The following is an 11167-nucleotide window of genomic DNA, read 5'->3' on the forward strand; positions in this document are numbered from 1 at the left end:
AAGAGCTCCCTAGAGGGCCTGGAAGAAAAGGAGAGGGTAATAGATGCCCAAGGGAAATCATACTGGCAAGGCATATATAATTTATGGTGATAATCAATTTGAGTTATTCAGGGGACGTGAAGGAGGAGATACCCAGTGGATTTGGAGCTCAGGATAAAGGCATATAATTTAAGCCCCTTGCTTAATCTTTAATATGTATGTTTTTTTCCAAATATAGTCTTAGGAACACTATAAACACTGAATAAATAATCGACAATTTGTAGACTGATTAGATCGAGTTTAAAGGACACCTATGCACAATTATGTAGAATGACATAAACCTGTACAGGTGACGTGACACCAAGGTCAAGGATTTGAATCCTTGTACCAGCTGGTACCAAAAAAACAAAAACAAAGACAAAAGAACAACCAAAAAAACCCCCAAACAAAACAAAAACTGTATTGTTGAGAGAGTGCAATAAAAAAACATTCTTCGAATAGTAGTTATAATCTCAACCCAAAGTTATATATAGTTTTCCATTTGGAAAGCGACTGGCCATGTGTGGATCATTTTGCTCCTACACACAAGAGGCACCATTACTGCCAACAATTTATTTTGTGTGGTCACATTGAATATTAGCAGAGAGGATTTGGGGGTGTTGTTATCCCTATTCTCTAAGAACTTACAATATATTGCGTACTTTTCTATATTCAACATAGAAGGAAACAAATTAAGCAGAGAAATAGCATTGGAAGAAGGTTCACGTAATCGGCTTCACCATGTTAAAGACAATCCGGAGTGAAGCAGAGGTAGCTGAGATACTTTGAGTCCAGTCCTGACTGACTGCCAAAATACAATTGCTCTGCGCATCGTGGAATAGTGGAGCCTCAGGAGTTTGTTTGCCAAGAAGATGGCTTTTGTAGATGTGAGTGCCACACTGAGCTTGGAGGAGTGGGAGATGGGAACTAGATGGCTAGCCGGGGATTGAAGGATGGTTAGGTTGTGGTTGTGGCCAAGAGATATTAAGTCATCTAGGGCCCTGGAGGAGAAGTGTTTGAAACACAAGGAAAGGAATCTAGACATTATCATTAGCACAAAGAGAACTGTAAATATGGAGTAGATATCTCCTTTTGCCAAGACAAGAATGTTGTAATGGCAAAAATGCCATAATTATGTAGGTAAACTTTGGGGGATATAAATCCATCTATCTAATCAGGTTCTGACTTTGAGATGTCATTATTTTAAAATATTTTTCTTGGGTATGGTCATTCTGTACAATAGAGCATTACAGTCTACTTGAAAATTGCCCTTTATGTGTACTGTGCTGAGCAGCTGTATTTATGTCTCAACATGGGCATTTTGAGATCTCTTTATGTGGGAGCCTTGACAGTCAGCCTCCACTGGTGATGGTTTAGCCAGTAAATCCGGGAAGCGTGGGAACTAAGCGTCCTGTTCCAGTGACCTGTAGAATACGTGCTGCGCTGTCTTCTCTGCTGATAGTCATCAATTATGTGTGCTCTAAACACACACTAATCTTTCTTTTAGAAGAAGGTTAGAGAATGTCAAGAATGTATCTCTGTGCTCCAGCTTACTAAAGGAGAATGAAAAATCCCTGGAGAAGATGAAAAAAAAAAAAATTCAGGAAGCAGGCTGAAAATAAAAATATACTCTAAAGAGGTAAGAGGAGGTACTGGGAAAATCAATACCAGTGTTAAGAGGTACAGGAGTGAATGAATGTGATGTTGAGAAAAGAGGTGAGGGAAAAAATTATCACCAGGATAACCTGACATAAAACTTTGCCTGAAGAGAAAACAGTCTGATATTTTTTTTTTGAAATGTGAAGAATCATTTCCAAGCCTTCATGAGGAAGCTGAATCCTGTGTAACCCAGGGAAGGGACCCCACCCCTGCCCCTCGCACATGGTGATATATGATGGTGAATGATTCCACACCCAAAATACATGCAATTCATGACGTGAAAATGGAAGGGAGCCTGGCAGAACCCAGTGTCCCTCCCATATTTAACCACCTAATGCATTTGTTTTCTGTGTACCCACTTGCGAATACACGTTGCTGCAAAAAGGAACTTAGGATGTATTTCTAGTGATTAGGAAGATCTGAGTAGGAAGTTGGACTCAGTGGTGTAGAGTATGCTGTTTCTTCTTCCAAACTCATGACTTCGAAGGAAAGATAGAAAGCTATGGGAAGTAATTGGATGGCAGGATATAAGTGAAAGAAATAAAAGAATTTGGCTTTGGGTCTATGGTAACAAAATGGTACGGGGCAGATAATATCCCATGAGACTGGGAAGATAAAGTTAAGTAAAGTAGCTCATTTAATCTCTTGAGAATAAGGACTCTGTTTTATTCATGTCTGCACCATCAGCATCTTGTACAGTGCTTTATATGTAGTAGCAGCTTAAAATTAAAAGACTTTAAGAGAGGATGAGAGAAAAGTGTTAAGCAATAAAACCACAAATCACAATTCTATAAACAATAATAGGTATGAACAAAACCAAAACACAGCACAACATACCGAAGTGCAAGAGGCGCCCAGTTATTCTTACGAGGAAACAGCAAGGAAATGGGTCAAGAACAAGAGCTTATGGCTACACTTGTAAACATATCAGTGCAAACTGTGGAGAATAAGCACAATGAACTTGAAATGTTAATGCAAGGAAGCAGAAATTATCTCATAGCCATCTGTATGTTTCAGTGAACCAAAATAATAGAAGACTACACAGTGTTCCACAAGACTAGATTTGATACAGGCTTGGGGGTATTACAAGGTATATCAAGAACATAACTGATTCAAATCAATAATAGTGTTCTTGTGGAAGGGACAGGAAGATATGACGACATGGAAGGGACCAAGACATGGAATTTGATAGCAAAGACCTCACAATCACAAGTGGAGACGGGTATGTAGATATTTACTTTGAGTAAAAAGTGATGGGAGATATGACTGATGTGTTGGAAGGGCCACGTGTTAGTTTCTGGGCTGCCATAACTAAATACTACAGACTAGGTGGCTCACACAGTGGAAATGTACTGTTTTACCACTTCAGAGGCTGGAAGTCTGAGATCCAGGTGTTGGCAGAGCTGGTTTCTTCTGGGACTATGAGGGAGAAGAGTTCCAGGCCTCTCCCCCAGCTGCTGGTGCTTTTCTGACAATCTTTCTCATTCCTTGGCTTGCAGATACATCACCCCAATGTCCACCTTCATTTTTATGTGATGTTCTCCCTGTGTTTGTATCTTTGTCCAAATTTTTCCTTTATATAAGGACACAGTCATATTGGGTTAGGGCCCACCCTAATGACCTCATCTTAAATTGATCATCTACAAAGATCCTAGTTTCATATAAGGCCACAGGTACTGGGGGTTAAAACTTCAACATCTTTCTTAGGATCACAGTTCAATCCACAGCCAGGTCACTAGAACACCGGAATCATTGTGGCGTATAGCACAGCACGTCCAGCCTGCTGGAGGATAGGAACAGTAAATTTCAAAAATTGTTTTTAAGTACAAAGTTGGTACAAAGGTGAAAAATAGAATGTTTGGGGGAGGAGGTCTGACTATTCACATAAGAAATTATGTTTTTAAAAATATGACTTGATTTGTTAAATTCATTAACCACTCACTGACCATCTGCTATGGGCCAGAGGACATGTAAGGTATGAGAGATACAAAATTGATAAGATTTTACAAGATCGTTAAGTCACAATCTCCAGAATGTCTAATAAATACTTTTTTGACTGAAACATTTATCTCTCAGTATGGAGAGAGAATAGTGCAACTTACAGTTGGGAATTAATTCCAGTTACTTATAGGAAATTACTAAAAATTTAGGAGAAAGTAGGCATGTCATTGAGAGATCATTGTAATGAAGGAAAGAATGTCAGGCATACTCAGACCCATCCCCAGACTTTAAGAAAGCAAAGTTTGTAAAGCTCTGGAAAAGAAATAGTTATAGTTCTATGACCAAATTGAACCGTAGGATGTTGGTGTCTCTACACTGAAAGCTTCACCTTGGGAGCTGCCCCGGGCGTGGTGAGGTGCCTGTCAGATTGTCTGTCTTCCTCACAACCCCAGCACGTGACCTTTCCTACCCAGCATCCAAGGCACGGTAGGACTTGCATCTTGCTGAGCAGTTATAACTGCGAATCCTCTGTTACAAAAGAAGAGTAGAAAAGCACAAGCCATAGTTGCGTGTAGAGTTCTGTGTTCAAACCAGCTTTGGGGAATACAAAATCACATTTTGATTTAAGATTTTGAAAGTGTGAAATCAGTTTATGACACACACAGATTTTAAAACATGGACATTTAGTTTTTAGGTTTGCATTATTACAAGCAACAGTGACGTGAGTATGTTTATACATGTGAGTTTTGGGTGGTTGTCTGCCTATTTTGGTAGGAGATGGAATACCCTTTGACAGTCTCCAGTCTTATTTATTTTAAATCTCCCTTCCATGCTGCTGCCAGAGTGAGGCACCTGCCACAAGCATCAGGATCAATTATTCTCCTCTTTGAGCTCTTCAGTGTCTCCCCATTGCCTGCAGACTAAATGTTTACAGTGAGTTGTGACTAGTCCCGCCCTAGACTCCTGCACTTCATCTCTGGCCATGCTCGACAGTGGCCAGACACTTCCAGCTGCCCGCGCTCACACTCTTCCCTTCGACCTCTTTTTTTTAGTGTATCACAATCTACTTTATTATTTATTTATTTATTTATTTATTTAATTTTTATTTTGTCGATATACAATGTGGTTGATTATTGTGGCCCATCACCGAAACCCCCCTCCCTCCTCCCTCTCCCCCTTCCCACCCAACAATGTCCTTTCTGTTTGCTTGTTGTATCAACTTCAAGGAATTGTAGTTGCTATGTCTTCTCCCCCCCCCCCGGTTTTTTTTTTTTTTTTGTGTGTGTGTGTGTGTGAATTTATATATCAATTTTTAGCTCCCACCAATAAGTGAGAACATGTGGTATTTCTCTTTCTGTGCCTGACTCGTTTCACTTAATATAATTCTCTCAAGGTCCATCCATGTTGTTGCAAATGGCAGTATTTCCTTCGACCTCTTTTTACCTGACTCAAATCTTACCTTTCAAAATTTCAGAAAACTTCCTGAACTTCCTGCTGGGCGAAGGGTCCCACTGTGGCTCCACAGCACCCTACACATACCCCTAACTCAGCAAAGGGCAGCAAAGTGATCTCTGGATGCCCAGCTCCCAGCAGAGTGTAAGCTCCTTGAGGACAGGTACATGATTATTCTCCCTGGGAATCACACAGCACTGAGGGTAGAGCCTGGCTTATAACATGTTAGGGTTAATGTACTCTGGATTTTAATATTATAACTACGAGAAATAAGCTGTGTCGATGGAACCATCATACACACCCAGTATCTGATGGGTGAGATGTGACAATTTGGGACAAAGGAAGTGTGAGTGAATTATGGGCCTTTCAGGATATTCTATGAGTAAGACGACCTATGTAGAATCTACTAGAACATCCTGGCCCAAGGTAAATGTGCAATTTATCAAAATTGAATAAAATTTAATCGTTTATTCATTAATTTGATAGTCTTTTACTCAAAAATCGTACTTGTGCTGGGAAAACCAAGGGATATAAGTTGAGGCAGATATGTAAACATGCATGGCTACGTAAGTGAATGTTCTAGTAATTCTCTGCTTAATATGCTGTGAGGGAGAACAGGAGGGGGAAGGCACTAGAGAAGGGACACGGGTCATTCGCCTGTTTTCTCTCAGATGCATTAACCACCCTTTCTTCCCTGCACTGTGACTCAGAGAGCAGTATTTTCCAGACTCTCTGGTCTCCTGGATTCCATGGACACTAGTGGGAAGCACCATGGAAAACTGAAGAGCCTGATGAGAAAGTAAGACAAGGTCTGTCTCGCCCATCTCTCTGCTTCGAGCAACATTTGCAGAAACAGCTGCTGTGTCTCCTCCATGACACTGGCTGTTGCTGGGCAGGCTTCCTCCAGGTCACCCTGTCCCTTGGCTCTGGTAACACAGCCTTCTCCCTCTATGCCTCTAGGAGTGGTGGCACCTTCTTGCCTGTTCTAATCTCTTGGTTGCCTCCCTGATAAGCTGCTCAGCTCTTCCATCGTCTGTGAAATCAATACCCAGTGATAAATTCAATGAAATGCCAAAAATGCATTCTGTTTCCTGACCAAACCTTGTCTGGTTCAGAAACTTCCCAAAGAATGTCACACTGAAAAGCTACACATATGGTGGTGTTTTTGGAGATTTCATTCTTTTTTAAACTTAGTATTCCATTATTGTCTTGTTTGGTGGCTGTGGACAAAATTTTAATTTACCCTGGACTTTGATATCTTACCTAAAATAAATCAGAAAAATATTATGTATTTGGCTATCCTAGAATTCATTCACGGATTCATCCAACATGTTCTGTTGAAGCTCTGTTCCCCAGAGATGACATACCAGCCTGAGGATATGACCATGATCAGGACAGATGTGGTCTCTGTTCTAAAAAGCATCACAGGCCAGTGAGATGGGAGGTGCCTGCGACACGTTCACTCAGAAGATGCTGGCTTTGATAGCAGTGCTATTAATATTCCCATTTCCTGTAAAATGTCCATTTAGTCTTCCAGATCAGTATGGTAAATGGCCAAATAAATGTTTTTGAGAATCACAAAGCCTATGGAAATCTCTCATTAAAACTAGATGGAGACCATTGATGTTTTTAGTCTAAACAGCTTTATTAATGAAAGGAAAGGAATTGTAAAATTAACAGTTTTGAATAACCCCGTGCTGATGTGTGGTAACCTTAATCAGCAGACCTGCAGTCAAGGAACAAATGTGCCCTCTTTGTGACTCACTCTCTGAGGGGAATATGTTTGGCAAAATTTCTTTTCAGAAATTTCTTTTGTTTAGGAAATGCTTGCTAGGATACGGTCTTTTACTTTTATTATTATTATTATTATTATTATTATTATTTTAGGCAGCCAGTACAGGGATCAAACCAAACCCTGGACCTTGATGTTATCAGCACCACGGTCTAACCAACTGAGCTAACTGGCCAGACCCTTGGCCTTTTACATTTAAGAATGAATGACTATCTCAAAGGGATGAGGCATGAATGCAATCAATCCCTTATTCTGTAGGAGGGAGCATATCAAATTTATTGCATTTTGATCAGGAGAAATCTTGTTTTTACGTACTTTCACAACATAAATTTTAATATCCTCCAGAAAGAAATTTCAGTGATAAGAAGTTTTTTCTTCATATCTAAATCTCCCAGGCTGTTCTTAGCAAAAATAAAGGACAACTGGCTACAATTCTCTGTATAATAGACTAACCCTATAACCATGTACTTATTCACTCTTTTATTCAACAAGTTTTTATTGAGCATCTACTATTAAGGGCCAGGCCTGGAGGATGAAATAGCAAGCAAAACTGGACACAGCCCCATCCCTTTAAAATTACTTGCATGGCCAAAAGATCCTTTTTTTTTTCCTTTATATGAATTTTTCATCTCTTAATTTCTTTCCCTACCTGTCCCACTTACTTGCTGTGTAGTATTGGTAAGTCAATAGTCCTCTGTAAAATAAGTTTTCTGATTCTGTAAAATGAGGATAATTATAGCACATAGAGTTGTTTTGAAGTCTGAATGATCTCAACAAATGTTAGCTCTTATCATAGCCTTTATCATTTCAGGAGAGTCTCTTCAGCTGCTGTCTGCAATCAATACAGACTCTAGTCACATACGACTACAGCCACTGTGCTGCATAACGACTTTTTGGTCAACCACAGACCACACATACAATGGTGGTCTCATAAGATTATAATGGAGTTGAAAAATTCCTATTGTCTAGTGACACTGTAGCTGTCATGATGCCATAGTGTTATACATTACTTACCTGCCTGTGGCAATACTGGTGTAAACAAACCTACCGAGCTTCCAGTCACATAGAAGTATAGCACATGCAATTATGTACGGTACATAATAGTTGATAATGATAACAAGTAACTATTTTGTAAATGATTTTAAACTATTTACACTGGTTGATGTATTAACTATACCTTTTATTGACATTTTAGAGTACACTTCTATATATATATATATATATATATAAATTAACTGTAAAACAGCCTCTGGGAGGTCCTTAAAGGGGTGTTCTAGAAGAAGGCATTGTAATCATGGGAGATGACAGCTCTATGCATGTTACTGACTTTCCAGTGGGACAAGATGTGGAGGTGGAAGACAGTGACACTGATGATCCTGACCCTGTGTACGCCTAGGCTAATGTGTGTGTTTGTGTCTTAGTTTATAACAAAAAAGTGTAAAAAGTAAAAAAAAGAAATAAATAAAAATTTTACAAATAAAAAAGCTTATAGTATGAGGATACAAAGAAAGAAAATATTTTTTTTTTCTTTCTGCTGCATTTTCTTTATTTCAAGCCACAGGTCTATTTGGAGGGTCATGCAGCAAATGGCTTATAAATAAAATCAGTGTCTATGAGTAGTGTCATCACATTAAGAGACAGAATTGCTGGATTCTCTAGTTCCGTAAAAAGTTCACATCTTGGGAATCCATGAGTTGGTATTACTTATGGGATACCAATTTCCGGATACTGAGTTGTAACCCAACCCATTGACTTCATCACAGCTTTCTTCCATGTAGAATAACGAATTTCACTTTCCTCCGCGTTGATCTGAGGCTCGAAGCGCTCCATGGTGACAGCTGACAAGTCCTCGGGGTCGAGACTCCACACGGCGACCCCTTCTGCAGCGCCAGCTGCCATCGCAGCACCCAGTGCAGTTGTTTCCGGCATGGAGGGCTTCACTACTGGAATATACAGAATGTCTGCTTGTAGCTGCATAAGAATTTTGTTGTTGGTCATTCCTCCATCTACCTGCAAATGTCTGAGTGGAATTCCACAGTCGCGATCCATGGCTTCCAAAATCTCTCGGGTTTGGAAACAAACAGCTTCTAATGCAGCAAAAGCAATATGGCATTTATTGGTGAACTGAGTGAGTCCACAGATTATCCCTCTTGCACTGGGCTCCCAATAAGGTGCATATAACCCTGAAAATGCTGGGACGAAGTAGCAGCCGTAAGAAGTACCTACTTCTTTAGCAAGTTTTTCAATTTCCTCTGAGGTCTTTATAATTCCAAGATGGTCTCTTAGCCAGCGAATAACAGCACCAGCTATAGCTACAGAACCTTCCAATGCGTAATAGACTGGTTTGTCTCTGCCAAGTTTGTAAGCCACTGTGGTTAGAAGGCCGTGTTCAGAAAATACTTACGGCCCGTATTACATAGTAAGAAACATCCTGTTCCATACGTATTTTTGGCTTGTCCATCCTGGAAACACATTTGTCCCACCAGTGCAGCAGACTGGTTCCCCAAACACCCAGATATTGGCACACCTTCCAAGGCCCCAGCTTTCAGGCTATGAGAGATTTTCATTAGGCCATAGATCTCAGAAGAACTCCAAACATTTGGAAGAATTTCCATTGGAATCCCCCAAAAATCGCAGAGTTCTTTATCCCAGTCCAAAGAATGAATATTGAAAAGCATCGTCCTGCTTGCATTTGTTACATCCGTACAGTGGACACCTCCATTGACTCCTCCTGTCAAACTCCAAATAAGCCATGAATCAATGGTCCCAAAAAGAGCTCTATTTTCTTCAACAGCCTTTTGAACTTTTCTCACATTGTCAAGGAGCCAACGAAGTTTCAATGCACTGAAGTAAGTGCTAAGTGGAAGGCCTGTCTTGGACTTGACAAAGTTATTGTTTCCTGGAATTCTTTTACTAAGAATCTCAACGGTAGACTGGGTTCTTAGATCAAGCCACACCACAGCATTGTAGAGAGGCTCTCCAGTTAACTTGTCCCAGACTACAGTGGTTTCCCTCTGGTTGCTCACACCAATAGCTTTTATGTTGGAAATATCGATATTGAGCTGTCCAAGTTTCTCACACGTTTTCTCTATACACTCATAGACAGACTGCAGAATTTCCTTAGGGTCTTGTTCCACCCATCCTTCTTTTGGAAACTCTTGTTTTATTTCCACTTGATGATGACTAAGTAGTTCAGCTGTTTTCGAATTGAAAACCAAAAAGCGCGTCGAGGTGGTTCCCTGGTCCACCGCCCCCACCAGTGGCCCCAAAACTGCTTTCTTCGTGGCTGCCCTGAAACCGACTTCAGATCTGCCAGCGATCGCGGCTGGTTTCCCAGGTGACGGCGGCGGACGGAGGAGGGGTGAGCGGAAAGTCTGGAGGGCTAGACGGCGCGTGCCGGCAGAACCAAGAAAATATTTTTGTACAGCTGTACAATGTGTATTTTAAACTGTTATTACAAAAGTCAAAGAGTTTAAAAAGTAAAAAGTTTATAAAGTAAAAAAGTTACAGTAAGTCAAGATTAATTTATCATTGAAGAAAAACAATTTTTTATAATTAAGAAAAATTTTAAAATAAATGTAGTATAGCCTAAGTGCACAGTGTGTATAAAGTCGACAGTGTGTGCAGTAATGTCCAAGGCCTTCACACTCATCATTCACTCACTGACTCACCTGAAACAACATCTAGTCCTGCAAGCTCCATTCATGTAAGTGCCCTATACAAGTGTACCATTTTTTATCCTTTATACTGTATTTTTGCTGTGCCTTTTGTATGTTTAGATGTGTTTAGATACGCATATACTCACAATTGTGTTAAAGTTGCCCACAGTATTCAGTGCAGTAACACGGTGTACATGTTTGTACCCTAGGAGCAATTAGGCTGTACACTTTAGGTGTGTGTAAGTACATTCTAAGTTGTTTGCATGATGACAAAACTGACCAGTGATGCATTTCCCAGAATGTGTCCCCATCGTTAAGTTTATTTAAATTTAAATTAATTAAAATTAAAGTTAAAAATTTGGCTCCTCAGTCGCACTAACCACTTCCAAGTGCTCAGTAGGCACAAGTGGCTAGTGGCCACCATATGGGACAGTGCAACACTTGAAGAGCACTTTCATTATTGCAGAAAGTACACTGGTCTCGGGCCCAGCTCGTGGCGCACTTGGGAGAGTGCGGCGCTGGGAGCGCAGCGACACTCCCACTGCGGGTTTGGATCCTATATAGGAATGGCCGGTGTGCTCACTGGCTGAGTGCCGGTAATGAAAAAGAAAAAAAAAAAAAAAAAAGAAAGTACACTGGTCTCTAG

The 11167-nt window shown here is 40.3% G+C and overlaps 1 protein-coding gene across 1 annotated transcript; it reads right to left on the minus strand.

The window, feature by feature from the left end:
* Window positions 1-8532: 8532 nt before the first annotated feature.
* On the minus strand, window positions 8533-10832 carry LOC134381667 (glycerol kinase-like). Its single transcript, XM_063101547.1, is given in 3 exon segments — window positions 8533-9261; window positions 9264-10289; window positions 10802-10832. Coding segments are annotated over 3 exon segments (1752 nt in total). The 3' UTR covers window positions 8533-8566.
* Window positions 10833-11167: the final 335 nt, after the last annotated feature.

Source organism: Cynocephalus volans, chromosome 7 (genome assembly GCF_027409185.1).
Source record: "Cynocephalus volans isolate mCynVol1 chromosome 7, mCynVol1.pri, whole genome shotgun sequence".
NCBI classification, from domain to species: Eukaryota; Metazoa; Chordata; class Mammalia; order Dermoptera; family Cynocephalidae; genus Cynocephalus; species Cynocephalus volans.